Genomic DNA, 25,934 nt, shown 5'->3' with positions numbered 1-25,934 from the left:
CTTCTCCCTCTCCCTTTGCCCCTCCCCCTGTTCCTGCTCAGGCAGGCGATCTCTCTTTCTCTCTCAAATAAATAAACTCTTTAAAAAGAAGAACAAACAAAATAATAAAATACATATTTGACACTTAACTTGGGCTGAGAAACTCATAGTAAATTTAAATTTACTCAGTAAAATTAATTTCAGTTTTTGTATTTATCTTAAACAACTGTGAGAAAAAAACTAAGAGGGCTTTTGTATGATGATTATTTTAAGTATTACTAGTTTACTGGTGGCCAGGTTGTCTCGAACATGCTATAAAGGCGTGTACATGAGTTGTGTCTTTCCACGGTGTCAGCTTTATTCAATCACAAAGCAAGGTTAACATAATTGTAAAGCAGGTTCGGGATTCTAAACTCAATGACATTTTACTACGCCTTTAACCTGGCTTCATACATGTCACACAAAACAAAGTACAATGTAAAGTCACACAACAAACAAGATACAATAAGGAGTAACACCAGGGTCTGTCCCTGAGTGCACAGTTGAGGAGTAGACTGCGTCTGGGCTGGGTGGGCTCTTGGCGCAGGCTGCTTACCGTGGTCAGGCAGTGGAGGGACTCTTAGGTTCACAAGTCAGTCAGGCGAACCTTTGGTGGCAGTTGCCTTTTTAATGCAGTCAGATGTGGAAGGGTCAGCATCTGGAGAGTCTGTTTGCTACAGAGGTCTAACCTTTTTAAAGTTTAAGGGGACTTGGCAGGCCTCTTCTGGTTCTAATGACTACCAGTTTCTGATTCTTCCAGGTTCGCATGACCTCACTGATTATCAGACCCTAGTACTGTGCTGGGTTCGGTGATTTCTGGTCTTACCTGCAGTGCCTTTGGCTGCTTATGTCACTGCTTGACCTGAGCGAATCCATCTTGCTGTCTACAAAAGATCAGAAACATTGGTGTACGTTTGCTATACTGTTTAACTCTTTAAATTTTCAGTTCTTATGTAGTCTCCCAAAATTAAAAAAAAAATCTAATAAGTACTATGCAAGAAGTTTAAAAATAGTTGACTGTTTATAAAATGTAAGTTTCATAGGTATGGATTATATACAATGTAGATACTGCATTGTTACCACATGGGCAAATGAACAGTATATACAAAAGTAACAAATGAGTAAAAAAGGTAAGAAATGATTACACAGGAAGGGTAGCTATAGTTTATAGCATTCTGTTAAGAAAATAAAAATGTTATTTCCTTATACAAATTTATATTGGGCAGAGATTATTTTTACCTTCAATTGATTAAATTCCATTTAGAGACCTTAATGATGGATATATTTATTTCTGGATAGTTTTTGATGTAGGAAAATGTTGGGGTTCAGAGCAAACAGTCAAGAAAGAATTCTTAAGACGTCTTTGGTGCAAAAAGGTGGTGTTATTAATTCACGGGAACAGGACCAATGGGCAGAAAGAGCTGCACTGGGGTCATGAGGAGTGGCTTACTATGTACTTTCAAGTTGGGAGGGGGTTAGGGATAGCATAAGTCTCTAAGGAATTTTGGAAGCAACGTTTCCAAAACCTTGAGGGGGCTAGTTATCGTTAGGAAAAGGTTATTCATTACTGTCTAATCAAACCCTAGTTATGAGACCCTTCAGATATGGATCAGTGGGTCATATGATTGGGGGATGATTGCCAACATATGTCTTGAGGGGTAGAGATAAAGGAAGATTCCAAAGGAATTTTTATATGTTAAAGACAATTTATAGGATCCTGAGGTCAGGATAATGTTAAGCTAAGATTGCCTTTTGCTCTTAGCAAAGTATTAACATCGAGGCAGCTGAGTTGCTAGAGGAATGTCACTTTGCCTGTCTCAAGGACTTGTCAATGGGCTGTAAGTAGTAAGGAAATTCAATTTTTCTTTTGTCTTTGTTTCCTACATTGGTTTTATTTTTAACATTTAAATGTGTCTTTTTTTTTTTTTAGATTAAGCTGAGTGAAGTTGTTGGCTCAGGAAAAGATGGCAGAATACTTAAAGAAGATATTCTTAACTATTTGGAAAAGCAGACTGGAGCTATATTACCTCCTTCGCCAAAAGCTGAAATAGTGGCACCTCCACCAAAACCAAAAGACAGAACTGTTCCTATACCGATATCAAAACCTCCAATATTCACAGGCAAAGACAAAACAGAACCCATAAAAGGTAACAACAGTAATGCAAGGTACTACTACAAGTTATTTGGGGAAATTTACCTTAATAGATCCAGGTATATAATATGGTGTTCTCAATTCTTGGGGGGAAGTTCAAATTCATCATACTTTTTTAAATGGTGAAATAACATAGTTTTTCCAGGAAATATTTTAATTTTTACTGATAATTTCTGAAGAGTAATGTGTTAGCAGGTTTCTTGGAATATAAACTTGTATAGTGATAATTGTTCTTTTTTAAAGACTCAGGATTATAAATATAAGTTTTAGTTAGCTTCGAAATAGCTAGCTCTGATTTGATATTTATAAACTCTTAGGATGATTAACTTCCAGAAGTGTGACTTTGCAAGAAAGCCAGTAAGTAAATACATGACTTGCCTCCTTTTATATATTTTTTTTATATACCACAGCATTAAAGGCAGTTACCTGTTAGTACTATTACACTTGACACTGGGTTCTGTGCTGCAGTCAGTGCTCCAGCATTGGAATTAGTGTCTTTCAGTTACATAATGAAGATGGTAGCCTTGAGAGGGAGAGTTTAGTTGAAAAAGTAAATGACATTAGAAAATCCTCAATTTTAGTAAAAAGGTTTAAAGGATTTAAGAATTTAAAAATATAGGGGCGCCTGAGTGGCTCAGTTGGTTACGTGTCCCACTCTTGGTTTCAGCTCAGGTCATGGTCTCAGGGTCATGAGATTGAGCCGCCTTGGGCTCTATGCTCAGTGGGGAGTTTGCTTGAGATTCTTTCCCTCTGCCCCTCCCCCCACTAGGATGTGCATTCTCTCTTCCTCTCTCTCCCTCTCTCTCAAATAAATAAAACTTAAAAAAAAAAGAATTTAAAAATATATGTAAATTTGGGATGCCTGGGTGGCGCAGTTGGTTAAGCGTCTGACTCTTGGTTTCAGCTCAGGTCATGGTCTCAGGGTCGTGAGATCAAGCCTCCCTTGGACACTGTGCTCAGCAAATCTGCTCAGAGTTTCTCTCTCTCTCTCCCTTACCCTCTCCCATGCAAAAAAAAATTTTGTTTATTTGTTTGTTTGTTTTCCAGGCTTTCACAAGGCAATGGTCAAGACCATGTCTGCAGCCCTGAAGATACCTCACTTTGGATACTGTGATGAAGTTGACCTTACTAAACTGGTTAAGTTAAGAGAAGAATTAAAACCCATTGCTTTTGCTCGTGGAATTAAACTCACCTTTATGCCCTTCTTCTTAAAGGTGAGATTTCAATCACTTCCAACAAGGCTTGAATAGGACATTACAATTTTGTTTTGCAAATATGCAATATGTTAACTATGGATTTAGATAAAAATATTAGTTCTCACCATATCATATAGTTAGAAAAATGTACAAGTGTACTATTTCTTTGTTTCTTAGGAATTTATAAAATTAAAATTTGTGTCATATTTTTATCAGCTCATCTCTCTGAGCTAGATAATGGATTGTCTTGCCAGTTCAGTGAAGCCTTTAATTCTGAAAGGATCACTCCAGCAAAATCCTAATTTGAACAAATACAAGACTTGGTATTGATCTTGCATATCACTGACATGTATCATTTTCATTTATTCAACAAACTTATGTTGAGGGTCCTGGGAATCGTTTCTAGGCCTTGCGATTGGTATAAAACCAGACCATTGGCTGATTGTGAGCAGCTCAGTGTCTAGCTCATATTAACAACCATTTATGAAGCAGGTATCATGTGGCAGACCATGGACTGAGTGTGCTGTATATATCATCTCTTTTAATTCTCGGAATAAACCTGACATGCAGATATTGCTATTCCCACTTTCCGTTTAAGGAAATTAGGGCTTAGAGAAGTTGAGAAACTTGTCTAGGTATGTAGCCCGTAAGTGGAGAAGCTAAGTTTCAGGTTCTGGTTTATTTTACTCAAAAACGCATACTGGTGTCTCTTAACTCCAGTGTGCCTTCTCTGCAGCCCTTTCTCCATACTGCACCATGACGAATCTTCCATAAATGAAAGCACCGTGTTATTCCCTGATTCTTTCTAGTGGTCTCCTTCATTGTCTTCAGGTTGGTTTCTAAACCCCTTAATTTGGCTATAAATAGTATCGCGAGTGTCTGCTTCCTACCCCTCTAGCTTCATCTCTTCCGTGCTCCTTCTGTTCCGGTCAGATGAAGCTTGCATAGTTGTGGGAATAGGTGACTTCGCACGAAATGCCCCCTCCTCCTTTGATCAAATACCTGCACATCTTAGATGCCAAATTCTGTTCAGGAATAGCCTCCTCCAGAAGCCCTCTGTGGCTGGCACCATTAAATAGTCCTCTTTCCCGTTGCAGTTTATCTCAGTGCGTGCAAGTGTTTGCTCAGTTTTCGTTTCACCGTGTGCTGAGCCTCCTGGGGCACAAACTGGTCTTTATCTCCAGTTGTTAGCAGCTACCCGAACAACTAAGTGAATGGTCTATGCACATGAGATGTATAGATGTCTATAAAGGAGACATCTGGGCTGTATTTTAGCTATAGAGTCATTTTTAGGTACACTCATCGAATCAGGTGGATGAAATCACCCAGATTGTGTGCAAATGAGAAGAAAAGAAGGCTAAGGATTTTACTTCACTGTTTAAGGGGTAGATGGAAGTGGATTTGGCCAAGACAGTGGAAGAGAGTAAGTGGGGTCAGCAGTATGACAACAGAAAAACCAGGAAAGTGTCTCCTAGTAGCCAGAGTTGTGTCTCTTGCTGTATAACAGACCACTCCCAAATTCGTGGTTTGAAACAACAGCCATTTATTATTTCTCATCAGTCCACAGGTAAGCAGGGCCAGTCTGCTGATCCTGGCAGAGCTTACTTCTGTGTCTACAGACAGCTAGTAGGTTGGTGGGGGTGGGCTATCGTAAGACAGCGTTGGCAGGGAGGATTCGTTTCTCTCCCTTCTGTCTTTCTCAGCTCCCCAGCATGCTAGCCTGCACGTGGTCTCATAGTACTAGCAGGGAGGAAGAGAGGAAGCAGAAATGCTCCAGCATTTTTTCCAAGCTCTGCTGCATCACGTTTATTCTTGTCTCATTGGCCAAAGAGAGTCACATGACTGAGCGCAGAGTCAGCTTGCGCAAAGCTTCACCAAAGGGCATGGATGCACGAGAGGCGTGAACCATTAGGGCCGTTCATTCAGCCTCTCACGCCAAGAGAGAAGGAAAAAGTTGCGATGGGGGCGCCTGGCTGGCTCAGTCAGTAGAGCATGTGACTCTTGATCTCAGGGTCGTGAATTTGAGCCCCACGATGAGTGTGGAGATTACTTAAAAATGAATTTCAAAGCCCTCTAAGAAAAAAGTTAGGATGGGAACAAACCAACCAAGCAACCTACTATTGGATTAGTAATTAAGAGGTCATGAGTGGCCTTAGCCAGAACTGATTGAATAAAGTATTGTTGAGGTAGAAGCTTGATTCCAGTTATTTAGTGGGTGAATAGAAATCAAGGAAGAAGAGACGCTAAAAATATCTCGTAAAAGGCAGATGGAGCCTAGGCAGAGAGGACAGGTATGGTGGTCGTTTGGGGTAGATTAAGGAAAGGTTCCATCTGACCTCCTCCCCTCCTGGAAAAACTGGAACAGATCTGTCGTGAGGGAAGGAGCTGGAAAATGGAGAATTAAAAATATGTGAGTGACAAGTGATGAAAACATGTGAGTGACACTGGTGGCGTCTGTTTTGAAACAAGGAGAGACCAGCTTTTTAATATACTAAATTTATTTTATTATCGTTTTTCTTCATCATTCCAGTCTGAATGAAATACCTTATCTTTATTTTGAAAATAACATTTAATGTACTTTCTTTACTTTAAAATGACATTTTTTCTGCCTATATAAGTTTCAGAACGTTTGGAAAATACTACAGTGTATTGTATAGGGAAAAAAAGACCTCTTAATCTAGGGACACACATACCTTGTTTTTTCTTTTACAAAATTTGGTTTGCACTCAAAATACTGTTTTTATGTGTAACACTTTAACCTTAATTATAGATTTTTATATAAAGAAGATTTAAGTTACAGTTGTCAAATCAAATGCTTAGTAAAACTTGCCTTAACTCTCTAGTTCAAGGAAATGATTTTTTTTTTCTGACCACTGACCCACAGAAAAATAACACTTAACACAATGCATATAAAGAACTCTTAATTGAACTAGATGAAGGCCAAGGTGGAGGGTAGACTTGAAGGACAATCTTAAGCATTTTTATTTACCTATTCTTTAAATGTAATACAAGGCATGACAACAAAATGCATGTGAACTTTGATTAGATCCTGGATGGGCAGAAAAACAAGTATAAAGAACATTTGGGGGACAGTTAGGAAAATCTGAATATGGACAGAAGAGGAATGGTACTGAGTAAGAAGGAAAAAAAGGAAAAAAGAAGAAGGGAAAAGAAAGCAGAGGAGGGAAACATAAATGCCATCAATTCGGGGAGGTGGCCTATAAGTAAATGTTCACACCAGCTGTGCCCTTCACGTGGCCAAGGACACCAAGTGGAACACTAGCCGCTGATGGTCAGTGCCCTTGGAAGCCCTTAGTGCTTGTTCCTTCTGCACAGGGAAACAGCTTACTGTCTTTGTGTTCTAATTCAGTGTGTTTTTGAACTTCAGGTTTGCTTCTCATGTAAGATTCTATGTGTTAAATTCTTCTCATGTAGAATTTAGACATTTTGCTTGGTACTTTGGTCAGTCTCTGCACTTATTTTGAAAATCTCCTTGATGTTTACAAGCTGCCTGATGACTTTATCTTTTATTCTTAAGTGATTAGGGTGACCTAGTTCCATACTGCTTGAAGGTAACATTGAGAGTAATATGCCTAGGTACATAAAGACTAGAAATTAAGCTCAGTGTAAATAAGGGCTCGCTCCCTCATTCCCTCACACCTCTTATTGCTTCCAATTCCCTTTCTAAGAGTGCTGATGTTGAATTCTCTTTCTGTTAAATAGGCTGCTTCCTTGGGACTACTACAGTTTCCTATCCTTAATGCTTCTGTGGATGAAAACTGCCAGAACATAACTTACAAGGTTGGCTATGTGTCGTGGAAAAGTTCTTGTTATAAATAGAAAATGGTGCAGCTGTGCTTATAGGTTGGAAAAGCTTCTTTTGTACCTCAAATAGTGATTTTTTTTAGACTAGAATTAAAGACATGGGATAATATATTAAACTGAAGTATAATTTGTTATTGTCATTGGTTTTACTGGTTACTAATGATACTGTTCAGATATATGGAGTTCCATTTTTTGAGCCCCTTTGGTTTATTGCTTAAAATAATGGAAATAAATGGCTGTCAGGCAATGGATTATGTTAACCATCCTACATACCCTCCCCTCAAATAGAAAACCTCTCTCAAAATGGAGTTCCTGCAGTTTTTAAAACAAGAATAATTTAAGTGGAAATAGGAAAAGTAATGAAAGTATGAATTCCGTTTGAATGAGCTCTTCTGTTTGGAGTGAAGATTTATTGAGACTGAGAATTGTTTGGGGGATGCTAATCCTTGTTTATATTTCTACCTAGTCATGTGCTTATAGGATATTTTAGGGGGTTAGATCTAAAATCTTCCCATATGAGGGGCACCTGGCTGGCTCAGTCAATTAAGCATCTAACTCTTGATCTCAGCTCAGGTCTTAATCTCAGGGTTGTGAGTTTAAGTCCTGCATTAGGCTTCACACTGGGTGCGAAGCCTACTTAAAAAAAAAAAAAATTAATTAATAAAATAAATAAAATCTTCCCATATGGTTAATACAATTTCCTGATTAAGTATATACTTGTTGCAAAAAATTCGGACAAGAAAGTAACTATCTTCACCTTCAATCTTATGACCCTAAGATTACTCACTGTTGATGCTGAGATGTGCATCCTTCCAGGATTTTATTTTCACATACTTAACAAAAATAATATGTTTTGATACATATTGTTTTAGTTAACTTAAATTTTTTTTTTAAAGATTTTATTTATTTATTCGTCAGGGATAGAGACAGCCAGCGAGAGAGGGAACACAAGCAGGGGGAGTGGGAGAGGAAGAAGCAGGCTCCTAGCAGAGGAGCCTGATGTGGGGCTCAATCCCATAACGCCGGGATCACGCCCTGAGCCGAAGGCAGACGCTTAACCGCTGTGCCACCCAGGCGCCCCTAACTTAAATTTTTTAAAACTTATTTCTTTTCCCCTTAATATATTATGGATGTCAGTACATGTCAATAAATATCATTTTGTTACTTATTTAGCCCATTATTGGTAAACACTTTGTTTGCAGTTTCTCAGACTCACAGTCTGAACTCAGTATCCCTCTGTATCTCTACATACTCTGTATTTATCTCCCTAACACAAAGTTTTATAAATGTTTGTACATATTGTTAAATATTCTCCAGAAGGTCTTCTATCTCCACCAGCTTATATATCCACTAATAATGAATGGAAATAGCCTGTTGCCCAATATTCTTACTGATAAAAATTATTTTTTCCAAAAAATCTTTTTAAAATTCTTTAAAAATTCTTTAAATCATCATCAATCTGGTAGAAATAGGTTTTGGTGGTTGTTTTTTTTTTTTTTTTTTTTAAAGATTTTATTTATTTATTTGACAGAGATAGAGACAGCCAGCGAGAGAGGGAACACAAGCAGGGGGAGTGGGAGAGGAAGAAGCAGGCTCATAGCAGAGGAACCTGATGTGGGGCTCGATCCCGCAACGCCAGGATCACGCCCTGAGCCGAAGGCAGACGCTTAACCGCTGTGCCACCCAGGCGCCCCTTGGTGGTTGTTTTTGACAGTGAAGGTTGGTCCTTTCTTTTCTGTTAACTTATGAAAAGGCCTACTGTATAATTTTTTTTTTTTTTAGGCTTCTCACAACATAGGGATAGCAATGGATACTGAGCAGGGGCTGATTGTCCCTAATGTGAAAAACGTCCAGATCCACTCCATATTTGAGATTGCCACTGAGTTGAACCGCCTCCAGAAACTGGGCTCTGCAGGTCAGCTCAGTACCACTGATCTTATAGGAGGAACATTTACTCTTTCCAACATTGGATCAGTGAGTAATAGAAATGTTCACATTCATAAACCATAACTTAACGTTTCTGATCATATGCTCAGTTAAAAATATAATATTTCATTTCCCATTTGTTCCTCAAAAGCTTAATTTTTCTACTCTTCCTTTTTACTATTTTTCATGTTGTAGATCGGTGGTACCTACGCCAAACCAGTGATCCTGCCGCCCGAAGTAGCGATTGGGGCTCTCGGGTCCATTCAGGTGTGTTTATTAAATAATTGGCAAAAGAGTTTTAGCAAGTTGGGACGGTAAACACAAGAGGGACCATTTCTTTCTTTCTTTCTTTCTTTCTTTCTTTATTTATTTTTTTAATTTTATTTTATTATATTGTGTTAATCACCATACAGTACATCCCCAGATTCCGATGTAAAGTTTGATGCTTCATTAGTTGCGTATAACACCCAGTGCACCATGCAATACGTGCCCTCCCTACTACCCATCACCAGGCTATCCCCTTCCCCCACCCCCTCCCCTCTGAAGTCCTCAGTTTGCTAGAGGGACCATTTCTGAGGTTTTGCCCTCACTTTGTAGGTTTGAGTGTAACATTTGGCGCTTTAAGCCAGTCGTTTCTTCCTAAGAGGTAGGCCTGCACTTCCAGTGGCTGCCTCTTTGTGTAATAAATGGTGGTGATCCGGATTGTTCCGTATGGAATCCCTGTGGTTCATGTGAGGCACAGATGCACGTCTTTATGAATAATCACAAATATGCTCAATATGCTTCTATCAAAATATCTTTGTTTCCAAATACCAAAGGTAGTAGTAAGCCAGTTATTATTATTAATTATTAATAGTAAGCCAAATTATTATTTATAACTAAGTCTGACACCATTTAGACCGTTTTTCTCAAACTTCACTCTGTTCAAGACTCATTGAGAGTACTAGTTAAAAATGTATTCTTGGGGGGCCTGGGTGGCTCAGTCGGTTGAGCGTTCAGCTCTTGATTTTGGCTTAGGTCATGATCTCAGGGTTGTGAGATCAAACCCCGTGTTGGGCTCCATACTGGGTGTGGAGCCTCTTTAAGATTTTCTCTCTCCCTGTCCCTCTGTAGACCCCCTTCCCCCTCCCTCTCTTAGGAAAAAAAAAAAAAGCAATATTCTTGGCTTTCGGGACAGAACCCCCAGAACTTATTTTTTAAAGAAGAACCCAGGTAATTCCAACATGAGTGAACTCTTGGCCATGTTTCATGAGACACTGACTTAAAATAAGGGTTGCAGTGATTCTTAACCTTGGCTACGCATTAGAATCATCTGGGGAGCTTGAAAAAGAATGCCTAAGCTCACCCTATACCAACTGAATCAGAACTGAGGGGGTGGTGGGTAGGGCTTGGGCTTCTCTATTAACAGTGTTGAGAACCACCAGAATCAAAGAATTAAGCTCTTGGATTCCATTTCAGTACCACCATTATTAAATGTCATCACCATATTGGCGTATTTGGTCTTCATGTTTCCAGAAGAATCTTTCTTCTTTATACTTGTGATGCTTGCACACTGAGCATGTCTGGACTTGTCTTTCATGAGTTATTACTTTTGTATCGGCATCCGAAACTTGCATGGATACTTTCATTCGGCCTTTGGTTTGCTTTCTTGCAGATAGTACTTCAGCTGCTACGTTACTCCCTCTTCCTAGCAGCTACTTTTCCTCCTGGCACAGAGGAGATAGGGAGAAAAATCCCAGAACACATAGCGGACTCCGTTCTTTGCAAACCAGGAGTTTCTCTGAATATACCTTCCCTGTCACCCATTCCCCACCCAGCAAGAATTTAGCATTTGAATCTTACGGAATTCTGACTTCCTATAGGTTCAACCTACTTGACCAAGTCTTGTCTTTCCTTTTCCTTAAAGAGATGTATTTTGCTCTGGATTGTAGCTATACACCACCCCCCACCCTCAAACTTGGTCCTTCTGAAGTTTTCCCCTTTTGGTAAATAGCCATTCTGCTCAGAGACCTCCTGTAGCTTCTCACCTCACTCAGGTTCAAGGCCAAAGTAGCTGCAGTGGCCTACATGGCCCTGCACTGGTGCTTCAGACTGTAAGAAGGTCAGTGCAGAAAGGGAGAATAGTCCTTAGATACTTGCAAAGCAGTTTGACAGATGATTTTAGGTCTATCGAATCTAATAAGAAGAACTTAATAGGGCTTGTGTTTTGTTTACCTTTTTTAATTTTTTATTTAAGTAATTTAACTGACAGCTACCCAGGTGTCCTTTAGTAATTGGATATGTTTTTAAAAAATACCTTGCAATGGAATAGAAATTAAAAAAAAATAATGACAATAGGTCATTTACCAAAGACAGATTGAGAAGCATTGCTCTTGACAATGGGTCCTGCCTTCCCTGTGCTCCACCTGTGACCTCATCTCCTACCTCTCATGCCTACCTCTCTGCTGCAGCCATCCTGCCTACCTTGCTGTTCCTGCATCAGTCCAGTCACGCTTCCCCTCTGTATCTCTTGGAATATCCATCTGGCTTTTTTCCTCATTGCCTTCAGTGAGGAAGCCGTGGTGAGGCTTTCCCTGCCCAGCCTGTCAAACAAAAAATGCTGCCTGCATCTAGCCCCTGCCTACCCTCTCTCCCCTTTCCATGTGGCTTTATTTTTTCCTTTACACTTTTCATTATCTAGCATACTATGTATTTTACTTATTTATCTTAATTGTCTCTCTCTACATTAAAATGTTAGCTCCTAGAAGGCAAGGATTGTGATTTGTTTTGTTCACTGGTTTAGCCCCGGAGTCAAGAAGAGTACCTGGTACATAGTAGGTGTTCAATAAATATTTGTTAAATAATTAGATTCTGACATGAGATTTACTGTATACATGGAAATTACAGGGGACAGGGAAGTACCTTGGAGAAACAAAAAGCTTGAGGCAAATATAAAAATGGGAAAAATGAGAGTTAGCATTTTCAAGTCATTTGGGATGCCCATTTCTTGTCTAGTACAAGGAAGGGGGGTTTGCTTAATCTTCCACCATTGCTGTCACTACAGCCTTCGAGCAAGTGAAGGTTGACTCTGTTCTTTGCCTTATTTCTAGGCCCTTCCCCGATTTAACCAGGAAGGAGAAGTATACAAAGCACAGATAATGAATGTGAGCTGGTCAGCTGATCACAGAATTATTGATGGTGCTACAATGTCACGCTTCTCCAATTTGTGGAAATCCTACTTAGAAAACCCAGCTTTTATGCTACTAGATCTGAAATGAAGATGGATGGGATGTCATTGAACTTTTTGAGCTTCCAAAGAATATGTAGAGCCTAGCTGTGGAGCACATGTTCTTCTTCACGATTTATAGGAGAAATGATTCGTATTGTATGATTAAGGTTCCAAGGCACAATATTTATCACTGTTCTGTTAGACTTTTTACTGAAATGGAATGATGGTATTAGAGTTCTCCTGGGGCTGTTACATTTTATAGGTCATGGTGTCACTTCTTAATATGGTGCTAAGGTCTTTGTGTCCATGGGTTGAAACTAGCAAGAACAGCAAAATTAATGTTACTAAAAGACAGACTGCCATATCCAGTGTTTACCCTATTTTTTCTTTCTTTCTTTTTTTACTTTAGACTGACCTTAATGAAACTGTCAGTTACACTTAGTTGGGAAAGGAATTTACATACAGAAGTATCTTCCATTTCCCCACAATAACACTAACTGTTGTATAAAATAAGTGCAATTACTTAACCTTTTAAGATACCTATGATTATGTTGCTCTGTAGACACTATCTGTAAATGTCTTGTTTATAAAAATTAATATCTTTTAAAAGGGAAAATTATAAGCTAATCCTAAAAATGCCCAATTACAGGGATGCTTGGAAGAGCATGCGACTCTTGATCTCGGGAGGCGTGAGTTCAAGCCCCATACTGGACATAGAGCCTACTTTAAAAAAAAAAAAAAGCCGAATTATAGTTTTATAACCAGTAAGGCTATCAAAAGTGTTTGTTTAAAATGAATATACTTTTAGAATTTTGGTAATGTTTTGGTGTTTTGTTAGGAAAAAAACCTTCACCTTGGCAAACTTGCCTCATGTAAGGAAAGTGCTTTAAATGGAGCAGCCGCTGACATTATCTTACATTTAGAAGTCCATTGCCTTTTAACTATTTTTTATCTTTCTTGTCTTTAGCTAAAACTTAGGATAGGATAATGTATTCCATTCTCCATATCCTGAGAAGGAATGTGAATAAGAGGAGAGAGAAGAGTCTAATGGTTAATTATGGACATTAAAACAATAAATATTATACAGAAATGAAGGTATCATAATGATCATTTTATAAGAAGCCCACTTTAATCAGAAATAGCATCAAGGTAAATATAATCCAGCCTTTTTAGTTGCATTCAGAAATCCAGGTTGCTTCTAATGTTGTCTGACTACTGTATGTTTAAGAGAAATTTTGTAACAAAAAAGTTGTTTTAAATCTACTTGATTTTTTTCAAAATGAGAGTTGTGTAAATTAGAAAATAATGAATCAAATGAATGTTATTTTAAAAATGTAGATAGTATGAGGAGTTACAAAGAAAATAAAATCATCCGTAGTTGTATCACTGTTAACATTTAGATCAAGGGATCTGTATACATAGTTATTCTTTTTATAAAAATGAGATCCTGCTATATCTACTATTTTATAATTTGATTTTTTAATTTAACATTATGAGTAAATTTACATGTCAATAAATAATTCCGCATTATTGTACTTTAGATGGCTGGGTAATATTCTGTTGTGTGTATGTTAGACATTTGATATTAAACCTCTACTGTATACCGAGCATGGTGCTAAGCACCGGGCACAGCATGTCCTCCCTAATGATCCCTGCCTTCGTTGGGTTTACAGTGTAGTGAAGGAGGCAGATACTAAATAATCATAAAAAGTAAAATATCATTACATGTCTAAGTAGGAAAAAATGGTGCCGTGAGAGCATCTAATAAAGGTTGCTAATTCTGCCTGAGAGGGTTAGGAGGGTATGTACCATAATTTAACCTATTCCCTATTGATGGCATTTGCAGAATTTTACATGAAGAACAATATATCCAGTTCTCTCTCTCTCTCTCTCTCTCTTTTAATAAAGGAGACAGAATTTTATTGAATACACTTCAAGGGAGTGGCAGGCAGGACAGCAGAGAAGAGGCTGTCTGCCTGATCAGTTGTCTCCTAAAGAAGATTCCCCAAAGCCACTCTGGACACTGTCCCTTACATCCCACTGACTCTGACTATAATGCAGTCATATGGCCACACAAAGTGGCAAAGGAGGCTGGGAGATGAGAGAGCATGTGCTTAGCTAAATAGTTTGTTACTATGGGTAAAGGAGAGAAGGGCTGTTAGGGGATAATTGCCGTCTCTACCAATAGAAGACATTTTATCCATTTTATGTTTGTAAAGGCTGTAATACATAAAGCAATTTCTTCATGTCACACAGCCACTAAAGTGCAAACTGAGGTCAATCCAGGTAAATCCACTTGCTACTCTATCACATTACATCTTAACACAACTCTGACCAACTTCTCTGACTTAAGCCTTAATAAGCAATAGGGAGTAGTAATGGGTTGAGACACTATCAAGTGAAGCACCTAACGAAGCCCAATGTTACTTTACCAGGTTGTAGGTCTTTTCTAAGCTTTCTCAGCAATTGAGAAGGCTGAGTCTCATTTCTATTATTTTCTTTTCTACTCTTGTCCCCTGGGACATACCATAAGTACCACTATCAAAAAGGTCAAAAATTCGAGGGAGATAAAAATGAAGGGACTACCTGTTGCATTCCATTGTTCAAATTTCTCTCCTTTTCAGCCTGAACCCGTATTTTTAAAGTGTAACAGTCAGGGCCTTTTCCACTGCAAGTGACAAAAGCCCAGTTCTTCCAGGTTTATATTAGAAAGGGTACTTGATTCATATTACCTGAAATGCTCAGGGGTATCAGTTTCAGGTATGGCTGGATCCAGGGACTTGATAAATTCGAGACAGTCTCTGTTTCTCTCCGTCTCTGTCTCTATATCTCTATCTCTTCACTCTGTATCTCTTGGATATTTTTTTGCTTTGTGTTGATTTCATTCTCGAGACAAGCTGTCCCAATGAGTTGACAAAGATGCTTATGAGTACCCAGACTTAACATTCCTCAGAACTCACATTCTGTTTCCAGTTAAAATCCCAAGGAGAGTTTCGATTGGTCTGGCTTGGTTCATGCCCATCAGTGTGGGCAGGAGAATATAATAGCCTGACTGGCCAGGCTTGAATATTAAGGGTCACCTTTGGAGCCTGGGAGTCAGTCAGCCCAATTTAACCACATGGACTAAGAAAGGGGATCTGGAAGAATATCTGAGCAGATTAAAAACAAAAAAAGTCAACTACAGAAAGTGAGACGTTGCCTTCCCACCCCAGCTCGTATTAAATAATAAATGTTTTCTAAGAGAGCTCTAACCTGGGTAGAGAGGAAGCTGGAGAGGTGGAGTAGGGAGTGGGCGGTAAACACAGAAGATAATATTAAACTGTGTGACTGTTGGTTGTGATTCCAAGATTTTACAGTATCACTGATAAAGAATATTTGTATATTCTTCCTAGTTTTAGTTCACTGTTAACGAGAAGTAATTTCATTCTCAAACTTCAAATGATGCAGTGTTGGTAATTCAACTGATGACAAAATATGAATTACCAGCTTCAATATTTTCTATTCATCTAGTCTTTCTTAAAGTTCTTGCATGCTCATCTAGTCACTGGCTTTGATATTTTACACATATTCTGGTGTATTAATTATGGCAGAAGGAAAAAGTCTAAGTTAGATTTTCAAAGCCCATCTCTATGAAAAAACAAGATGAACAGGACTTTATGGCTTACCAAAGGGATGTGTATCAAGAGAAAAAGACGATGCACAATACAATTTACCTGACACACCCTACAGGAGATCGTGGCCGCCAGGTTAGTCTTAAACAGATCCCTTCCAAATTCTGCAGCAAATGCCTCAGTCATCTTTACAGTATCCATGCCAATCTTTTCTGTTCATTTAAGCACCTGCACAGATTTCCCCCAGCCCTGTTGTATTAAGCAGATAGCTCCTAATGTCTTCAGAGAAGACAAAGTGATTCACCCAATGATCTTTCATTTCTCCCCTTTTCACATCTAAATCTCTATATTCTCACACTTTCCCTTTGTTTTTCCTTTTGAGGAAGATGTGATTCTCCAGCAAAAATCAAACTTCCTATTCTCTATTATTAATCCCATTTCTTCCTCCTGATCCTTGCTTTATGTTTAATCCATGGCCCCATTTTGCTCTTTCAGTCTCTTCCTCACATGGAGAACTGTACGAGATGCATTCCTCCGGCGCACTGGTTAAGATTCATTTCCAGTTCGTCACGGAGGACTTATTGGAGACTGATCCCAGAACTCTCAGCAAATTTACTTTTTATTTTTCTTGTATGAATGTGTCAGGGTCAAGTTGTATGTCCATAAACTTGTTTCCTTTTCTTTTTGGGCCAGAGTTAAATATTTTCCAGCCTAGCCTGCAGTTAGATAGGGCCATGTGATTTATTTCTAGCCATTGGAATATGGGTAGAAGTGATGTAAACCAATTCAAAGCCCGTAGAGCCTCCCAAGAGATCCTCCATACTCCTTCTCTTTCCTTTCCGCAGCAACGCTGAAGCCTTTATGTTGAAGATGGCAGCCACGCAAGATGGAAGGAGCCAGCATCTCCAGATGACTTGGTGGTGCAAAGCTTCCCCACCACCACACCGCAGCACTGATTGGTTTGGATGTGATACAGGTGAATTAACTTTTCTTGTTTTAAGGCAATGATGGTTTGAGATTAATCTGCTACTCTAGGTAGTAATAACCCTAACTCTGAGCTGTCCAATGCAATAGTCACTAGTTTAAGTTTAAATTTAAATTAATTATTGTGGCTATTGAGCAGTTGAAATGTGGCTAGTGTAACTGAGAATCTGAATTTTACTGAATTTCAATTGAAATTTAAATGTCAAGATCCACGTGTGGCTAGTGGCTACCATATTTTGGACATTGCAGATATAGAATATTTCCATCACCATAGAAAATTCTGTTGAATAGTGCTGCCCTAACTAATAAATAGAGGGAAATGTTATCTTTAAAAATAATCTGCCCCAGGAAATGCTCTACTTCACTAAAACTAATTTCCCTCTACTTTTAAGGCTTAAAACCTTCCTTTCTCACATTGCTACCTTTACCTGCCACCACAGGAACAAACTCCTGTCCTATTCCTTCCTGCCTTTGCCTACCTTCTTGAATGGGTGGTCTTGAACTCCTGGCAATCTGGCCTCCTTCCTCACTGCTCACCTGTAATCACAGTGTGCTTGGCCCAAGTTTGGCCACATCTCTCTCGCAGATGTCTCCTAGATTCTTCTCTCTGACCCCACCTCTCTTCCCGAGCTCTAGGCACTCATTTTCACTCTTTGGCATCTCAAGGTCACCACGTGTTTCAGTGATATCTCAGCAGAGAAACCAGGACAACTCTGAATTATTCATGCCAAACCCTGGGTGCCTCATGTTATCATTGTTATCCCCACAAAAATAACCGCAGATCTTTTATGTTCCAGAAGGCAATTACCATTTAGGCAAACAGTGAAGGTATCATGAGTCCTTGATGTTTGCAAGCTCAGAATGAAATGGAAATGAATTCCTGATGAGGCAGTTCCAGTCCTGAGCAGAAGGGCTTTAACCACGAGCTAATTCACGTGCTAGTCAGACCCTTGTGAGAGAACTCTAGGTCAGCCTGCTAAAACTGAGCAAGAGAATTTGGAGGCAGTCCAGAGGAGAGCCACAAAACTGAAGCATGACAAGAGTAATTGCAGTTCTATTATAGTATCAGGCTTCTCCTGAGTCTCATGTGGAATGTTAACAACACAAAGCATTGGGAACAGCTGTTCTGGGCCTTGACAAGAGACAGAACAGAAGAATTGAGAACAGGTGTGAGACCAAGAGTTTAGGCTATATAGGGGGCAAAGTCAGGAAGGTCAAAGAAGGATTCACGCTTATCCCAGGCTGAGGAGCCCAAGTGCCCTCCGACCGGCAGCCAGAGTGCCTTCACTCACCCGCATTTCCAGAGGAGCTGTCTGACCGTGGTAAACTTGCGGTAAGCGATGGAACTTGAAGTTTGCCGCAGAGAGCTCTTTAATATGTTCCAAATATGTGTTAAATAGTTCTAGAAATGTGGTAAAAAGGAAAGTTAAAAATACCGAGGTTTATAAAGTCTGTACAGAGGTTTCAAGAGTGCGGTGATCTGTAAAAACCTAGCAAATTCATTTCCTGGAAGAGTAAAGCCAGGGTTCAAACTGCAGCAACAAAGGCAACTACTTTGATGGCAGGTGTAATTAAGTTAATAGAAACTGCAGGGATGAATGTAAATCAGAATGACTAACAGTTTGAAACATTAGTTATGCAAATGCAACAGAGAGGAGTCCATGAGCTAAGTCGGCCACACTAGTAACTCTTTAAACCAAGGGCGTCACACATTGCACAAGAACCTGGCTTTGGTCCCATTGTGTTTCTGGCACAAGATTAGAAGGGCCCCGTTGGTTCACATGTTGCTTGGGCAGAGCAGGACAAACTGTCACAGGGATGGCATAATTTTTTAAAACCACCATGGTCCTTTACTGTACTAGTTTCTCTAATATTGACATAAATGCATTCTAATTCTGAAAGCTTTTTTTTTTTTTTGGTTTGTAATTATAAATACGTTAAAATGTCTCAGCTTCTATCTTTACTAGATATTACAGGTTTGGTAATTGCATCGTGTTTGCAGAAATGTGAAAAAACAATGTTTGTAGTTGCCTCTTAAAATGTCTACAATATATCCTCAAAAGTTGGGTCAGTATCCTAGAAACAAAATATTATCCAGTTACAGAATTTAAAATTTGGTGTAGCTTTTATTTCTGTAGAACTAAAAAGTAGTGCATAAAAATAAAAGCAGAAAGAGTATGTCTTTTTGCCATCAAAATACCTCATTCGACATAGAGAAAGCCAGTGCAACTTCTGTGTCATTATTTGGTGGGTATACAAGGGGTATTGTTCTTTGTTTTCTTTTTTCTTTTAATTTCTCTCTCTCTCTCTTTTTTTTTTTTTTTATTAAGTAATCTCTACACCGAGTGTGAGGCTCAAACTCATGACCCCAAGATCAAGGGTTGATGCTGTACTGATTGAGCCTGCCAGGTGCCCCTGTTTTGGTTTTTCCTTTTGAAACAAGACTGTAATGGCTTTTATTCTGTGGTCCTCTCACTTGAGATTTAAATTGCCCTAGAAAGTTGTATAATATCCTGATGACCACAGCTTAGGTTTATATTTCACATAAGAACTATCTTTACATAATGGAAAAAACCATGGCACCAGCTCATTCCTAAGAGGAATTCTATTTTGTTCACTTGTATTTTGTTTGCTAAATCACATATTGGTTACTTAGACTCACAGCATGCTTTTCTCAAATGAAGATTTTGAAATCATTTCCAATGACGACCTAATCTGGCCAGTTCCCAGTGGGCTAGAGAAGAAATGATTTTCATACACTATTTCTTGTGTCTCCCCTGTGGATTGGTTCAGGGAAATGATGTGTGTGTGTATCAGAAATGAGACCAGCACAGTCTTAAGGTCAGAAGTATGTTTTCATTCCTAGTTAAATATATTAACTTTTGGTTATAAAACACCTACTTAATAATAGAAAAAAAGAGATAATTAGCTAAATATTTTAGTAACTTAGATATTTAAGTTATTAAAGACTGAAACTCTGCGGGGTCATGTGGCCAGGGTCATGTGAGACCAGCTACAGTCTGAGAACTTGAGCTCCAAGAGGTATTTGGTGTCTAACAGTGTTTTCTATCATCCCCTGAGGAAATGTCCCTGTTTTGTCAGACCAAGTGGTGCAAATTAGTATGTAGCTGTAACTTCCTAATATAGGTATCAAAATGTGGAAAACAGTGACTCCCTAGTATTTGGCAAGTATGTTGTTATTTAGGAGTTTCTCTTTCCTGTGTACACACACACACACATACACCCTTAATGGAACATTTTCACATAAAAGAATATCAGTGTTCCAGAAAATTCTACAGCTAAACAAATCAGTTTTAAAATATTCTTAAGTTGGGGCGCCTGGGTGGCACAGCGGTTAAGCGTCTGCCTTCGGCTCAGGGCGTGATCCCGGCGTTGTGGGATCGAGCTCCACGTCAGGCTCCTCTGCTATGAGCCTGCTTCTTCCTCTCCCTCTTCCCTTGCTTGTGTTCCCTCTCTCGCTGGCTGTCTCTATCTCTGTCGAATAAATAAAATCTTTAAAAAAAAATAAAAAAAAATAAAATAAAAATATTCTTAAGTCTTTAAAGATGTGGTCCATATCTACAATAGAATATTACTCAGCCATCAAAAAGAATGATTTCACAACATTTGCAGCAACATGGACGGGACTGGAGGAGATAATGCTAAGTGAAATAAGTCAAGCAGAGAAAGACAATTATCATATGGTTTCACTCATTTATGGAACGTAAGAAATAGGAAGATCGGTAGGAGAAGGAAGGGAGGAATGAAGGGGAGGTAAACAGAAGGGGGAATGAACCATGAGAGACTATGGACTCTGGGAAACAAACTGAGGGCTTCAGAGGGGAGGGAGGTGGGGGATTGGGATAGACTGGTGATGGGTATTAGGGAGGGCACGTATTGCATGGTGCACTGGGTGTTATATGCAAGTAATGGATCATGGAGCATTACATCGAAAACTAGGGATGTACTGTATGGTGACTAACATAACACAATAAAAAATTATTATAAAAAATAAATTAAAAAAAATATTCTAAGTCTTTAAAGACCAGTTACAGAGCCTTCAAATTCTTCTTTGAAAGAGAATTCTTAACATTAAAAAATTGTTGGTCTGATGGGAGCAAGTCTCATTTATGTTTCTTGGAACTCTAGTTACATGGTGTTTCTGCTTCAAAACCTTCCATTCTGACAAGTAACAGTTTGTTTTATTAAAAGACTCTAGGGAGTCATAAAAAGAGCATTACAGATCAAAATCCCAAGGTAATATACTCTTATTTTACATTGTTTTCCCCTGTGTTCCTTTATTTTCTCTTGTTCTTTTTTTTTTTTTTTTTTTTTTTTTTTAAAGATTTTATTTATTTATTCGACAGAGATAGAGACAGCCAGCGAGAGAGGGAACACAAGCAGGGGGAGTGGGAGAGGAAGAAGCAGGCTCATAGAGGAGGAGCCTGATGTGGGGCTCGATCCCATAACGCCAGGATCACGCCCTGAGCTGAAGGCAGACGCTTAACCGCTGTGCCACCCAGGCGCCCCTATTTTCTCTTGTTCTTATTTGAATAAATGGGTCACACAAAGTAGATGATTGTATGCTTGATAGGATTACTTACAGTACTGTAGTCTTGTCAGAATTTATGGGAAGAAGCTGGACTAAATGATCATTAGTTCTATTGTTCTATTACACTTTGTAAAAAGACAATGCTCAGGATGCCTGGTTGGCTCAGGGGAAGAGCATGTGACTCTTTCTTTTTTTTTTTTTTAAAGATTTTATTTATTTATGTGACAGAAAGACAGCCAGCGAGAGAGGGAACACAAGCAGGGGGAGTGGGAGAGGAAGAAGCAGGCTCCCAGCAGAGGAGCCTGATGTGGGACTCAATCCCGGAACGCCGGGATCACGCCCTGAGCCAAAGGCAGACGCTTAACTACCGTGCTACCCAGGCGCCCTGAGCATGTAACTCTTGATCTCAGGGTGGTGAGTTCCAGCCCCATACTGGGTGTAGAGATTATGTAAAATAAATAAACAGACAAACCTTAAAAAAATAATGCTTTTAAAAAACAGAGTAATAACTATCTTAGTGTTTTGTGTTTAAAACCCTTATCCTGGGGCGCCTGGGTGGCACAGCGGTTAAGCGTCTGCCTTCGGCTCAGGGCGTGATCCCGGCGTTGTGGGATCGAGCCCCACATCAGGCTCCTCTGCTAGGAGCCTGCTTCTTCCTCTCCCACTCCCCCTGCTTGTGTTCCCTCTCTTGCTGGCTGTCTCTATCTCTGTTGAATAAATAAATAAAAATCTTAAAAAAAAAAATAAAACCCTTATCCTTCTCTAAATATATGCCTATGTATTAACACTAGTTATGGTGGAATAGAGTGAAAAGGAAATGGAACTCTCTATGTTGACTGAATGTCCGTCCCCTGCTGCTTTTACCTCTGTTCCTCCCTACCTCCATTCACTGGCTCTCTAAAGATGCATTAAGCAGCAATGACATTGCTTTGATGTTCTTGGTGTCCACCTACAAATATAATTTTGTGTAACTGACATAAACTTGTTTCTAAAAGGAAGCAGAATAACTTAATGGTCAGGGTCTGGGAGCCATGTCCATCTGAGTTGGAATTTAGCTCAGCTGTTTTCCAGCTGGATAGCTTTGACGTGCATGTCCCTTACTCTCTTTAAACTTTGGTTTCTTTTGTGCATTAAATAGGGATGCCTACTGTGATGGTTAATTTTAAGTGTGAACTTGACTGGGATGCCTAGATATTTGACAAACGTTATTCTGGATGTATCTGTGAGGGTGTTTCTGGATGAGATTAACATTTGAATCCATAGACCAAGGAAAGCAGGTTGCCCTCTCCAGTGTTGGTGGCATCATCCAGTCAACTGAAGGCCTGACTAGAATAAAAAGGCGATACCCTTTCCTTTCTTGTAACATGGTATCATGCATATTTCCTCATATCATGAACCACCTTTCTACTTTCAGTTTCTATGATTTTGACTACTTCAGCTATTTCATGTGAGTAGAATCATATGGCACTGGCTGTCCTTTTGCAACTGGTTTCTTTTCAGGTAGCATAATGTTTTCAAGTTTCATCCATGTTGAGTGTGTGACAGAATTTCCCATTTTTGAAGGCTGCGTAATATTCCACTGTGTGTGTATACCACATTTCCTTTATCCATTCCTCTGTTATGGATGTTTTGGGTGCTTCTACCTCTTGGCTCTTGTAAATAATGGAGCAATGAACATGGGTGTGCAAATACCTCTCTGAGACCCTGCTTTGAGTTCTTTTGAATGGCACTGTATTTGTAATGTGCTTTTATACCCCCCTCTTACCTGGTCATCCCACTTGGTGCTCTTCTAGATTAAGTTTCCTTTTTCTAAACACAAGCGTTACAATTGTACTCAGTCAGGGCCATGGATTCTGATGAACTATATCCCTGTGGGACTTCAGAATGCAAACCTGGCACCAAGCTCCTGGCAAACACACAATGATAGAAGGAAAAGATAAACCAATTTGTGTAACATTATAAAATGAGATACCTAACTTTGTGTGAGGAACAAGCTGTTTAAGATGAGCTCATTTACCTTGCCTCCACTGTACAATTGCCTTCTCCTCGATATTGTCTTCGTCTCAGAAGAAAACGCTTTCAGAGTTAGCTAACCTTCTTCCTATGATCATATGGCAATCATTTCTATTCCCATCTTCTCCTTTCTTGGCTTTACTGTTGGAGGGTAGAAATAAGAACTAACCTTTATGAGTACTTACTCCTATCAGGCACTGTCCAAACTCTTTTGTATGTTAACTCATTCAGTCCTCACAAAAGCCGATGAAAAGCTCCTTTTATCTACATTTTGCCAATAAGAAACTGAGGAGGTGAGAGATTAAGTGCTTTTTCCAAGGGTATTCAGGTATATAAAGATATAGGCCAGGGCTTACGGCAGACAGTTTGGAGGTGACCTTACAGCAGCACTTGGAAGACACAATGAAGAATCCATCCGTTGTTGGGGTCTTGTGCACAGATTCACAAGGACTTGATCTGGGCTGCCTTGGGGCCCTGTCAGATGAACATGCTGGGATGATATCTGTTCTAGCCCAACAAGCAGCTAAGCTAACCTCAGACCCCACTGACATTCCTGTGGTTGTCAAGAATCAGATAATGGGAACATTATGATCCAGGAACATGATGGCATCACAGTGGCAGTGCACAAAATGGCCTCTTGACGTCTCCTATCAGTTCTCCAGCAGCCTGTCAGGAGTTCAAGCCTATGTTAATTATTATACAGAACTATGAAAGTTCCAGCAGTTAGGCCATTTGTTTAGGCATATTGGACAATTTTCTATTAATTTTAGAGTAAGCTTCTTTGGGACACTCAATGGATTGACTTAAAATATTAGTAAGAAAGGACCATGTTTTGAAATATGGTTCAGGTCACTTTGTAAACAGAATTTTGTTATGTTCAATAAATATGGTTGGAGGAAGAGACAAGTATATAAAAATACAGTAATAGGTACGTAGAAAATTAAGCAAATAAAAAAGTACACTTCAGGAAAAAAAAAGTACAAGTAGGTTCAGGTCACTTTGTGTACAGAATTTTGTTATGTTCAATAAATCTGGTTGGAGGAAGAGACAGGTATATAAAAATACAGTGATAGGGGCACCTGGGTGGCTCAGTTGGTTAAGCGTCTGCCTTTGGCTCAGGTTGTGATCTCAGGATCCTGGGATCGAGCCCTACGTCAGGCTCCATACTCAGCAGCGAGTCTGCTTCTCCTTCTCCCTCTCCCTCTGTGATCTCTCTCACTTTTGCTCTCTCAAATCTTAAAAAAAACAGTGATAGGTGCACAGAAAATTAAGCAAATAAAAAAGTACACGTAACTCCAGAAAAACCCAAAAAGTACAAAAGGAAAGGAATGTAATTATTTCTATTATTGGATCAGCTATGAATAATATTTACATAATAAACTGATTTAACAAAAATTATGATATAACTATATTGGGAGGACGAGAGGAGGGGAGGTATATGGTAGAGAGTAGGTGGTTTAAGACCACAGAGCTTTCATCTTCTATGTATGAAGTCAATCGATGGTTCTGAAATTGATGTATGAAGAAATAGCAATATTTTTGAAAATATAACAAGAAAGAGTTAAAATAGTTGTGTCAGTTTCTTAGAGCCAGATGACGGAATTCTCCCAGTCATGTTTAAGTAAGAAGAGATATTAGTTCATAGAACAAGGCCTGGAACTATACCATTGAACTGGCCTGGTAAGGGGGTTGCTACGGCTGCCCCCAGAACCAGCTGCGTCCGCTGTGGTCAGGAAACTCAATCTGCTAAAACTAATCCCAGAATATATTGGCGCTGCTGTACTTAGACCAGCAAAAATGGACTCTAGCCACCCAGCCGATTTCCTCACATTCTTTGCTTCTAAATCAAAGTATGTGAACCTTATTTACCTTCTCCAATTCTATAGCAAGGGAGGCTGGGACTTGTCCCCTAATTCTACTTTGGTAAAGTGGGGTTCACTAACGTGGGGGGTTGTCAGAACTATGGAGAGGGCACCATATAGTGTCTTGTCTCTTCCTTCTCTCTCACCTGCTTTGTCCCCAAATCATTGAAATTCTGTCTAAAATCCTTCATAAGTGGCTCATCAATCTATCCACTTTTTTCCACTTTCCCTGCCATTTCTCTAGAGTAAGTCACTTCAGCAATTTCTCAGTTGGTCTCACTTTGTATAGTGTTGCCTAAATTTAATTGTAGACAGTGCCAAAGGCAGAAATACATCTAAATTGTTTCCAAAGAGACAATTTAGTACTTTCCTTAACCGAAACAAACTCCTCCCTGCACCTTCAGGTTGCCTTATGAACATAGTCAGGGAAGCCTTGTGTGTGTGGGACAGTGCAAACTCCCTGGACAGGAGGTTAGAGTTCAGGTTCTGTGACTTTCTTTGCTCTTTCTGTGATCTTTGGCAGCCCCATAGCTCTCTGAGCTAATTTGTTATAGAAGTATTAGAGAATTTCTGTGGAATAATCAGGC

At 39.3% G+C, this 25,934-nt stretch overlaps 1 protein-coding gene, 1 long non-coding RNA gene and 1 pseudogene across 2 annotated transcripts in view; 2 read left to right on the top strand and 1 right to left on the bottom strand.

The window, feature by feature from the left end:
* DBT (dihydrolipoamide branched chain transacylase E2) overlaps positions 1-12,404 on the top strand; it is a 47,297-nt gene extending 34,893 nt beyond the window's left edge. Inside the window, exons 6-11 of the mRNA XM_002920777.4 lie at positions 1,949-2,165; positions 3,218-3,384; positions 7,090-7,167; positions 8,974-9,165; positions 9,313-9,384; positions 12,207-12,404. Of these exons, the coding sequence (XP_002920823.2) occupies positions 1,949-2,165; positions 3,218-3,384; positions 7,090-7,167; positions 8,974-9,165; positions 9,313-9,384; positions 12,207-12,374 (894 nt within the window). The 3' untranslated portion in view covers positions 12,375-12,404. The remainder of the gene's footprint in view (positions 1-1,948; positions 2,166-3,217; positions 3,385-7,089; positions 7,168-8,973; positions 9,166-9,312; positions 9,385-12,206) is intronic.
* On the bottom strand, positions 844-23,530 carry LOC117801021. The gene is made up of 3 exons (XR_004623324.1): positions 23,490-23,530; positions 18,213-18,322; positions 844-902 (listed from the first exon to the last, which is right to left on the bottom strand). It is a non-coding gene; the product is annotated as an uncharacterized LOC117801021 (long non-coding RNA).
* A 53-nt stretch (positions 23,531-23,583) lies between these two features.
* Positions 23,584-24,658, top strand: LOC117795743 (annotated as a pseudogene).
* Positions 24,659-25,934: the final 1,276 nt, after the last annotated feature.

This window comes from Ailuropoda melanoleuca, chromosome 2, assembly GCF_002007445.2.
Source record: "Ailuropoda melanoleuca isolate Jingjing chromosome 2, ASM200744v2, whole genome shotgun sequence".
In the NCBI taxonomy this organism is placed as follows: domain Eukaryota; kingdom Metazoa; phylum Chordata; class Mammalia; order Carnivora; family Ursidae; genus Ailuropoda; species Ailuropoda melanoleuca.
Note: the sequence above shows the minus strand (reverse complement) of the source record. Positions and strands in the feature narration are given on the sequence as shown.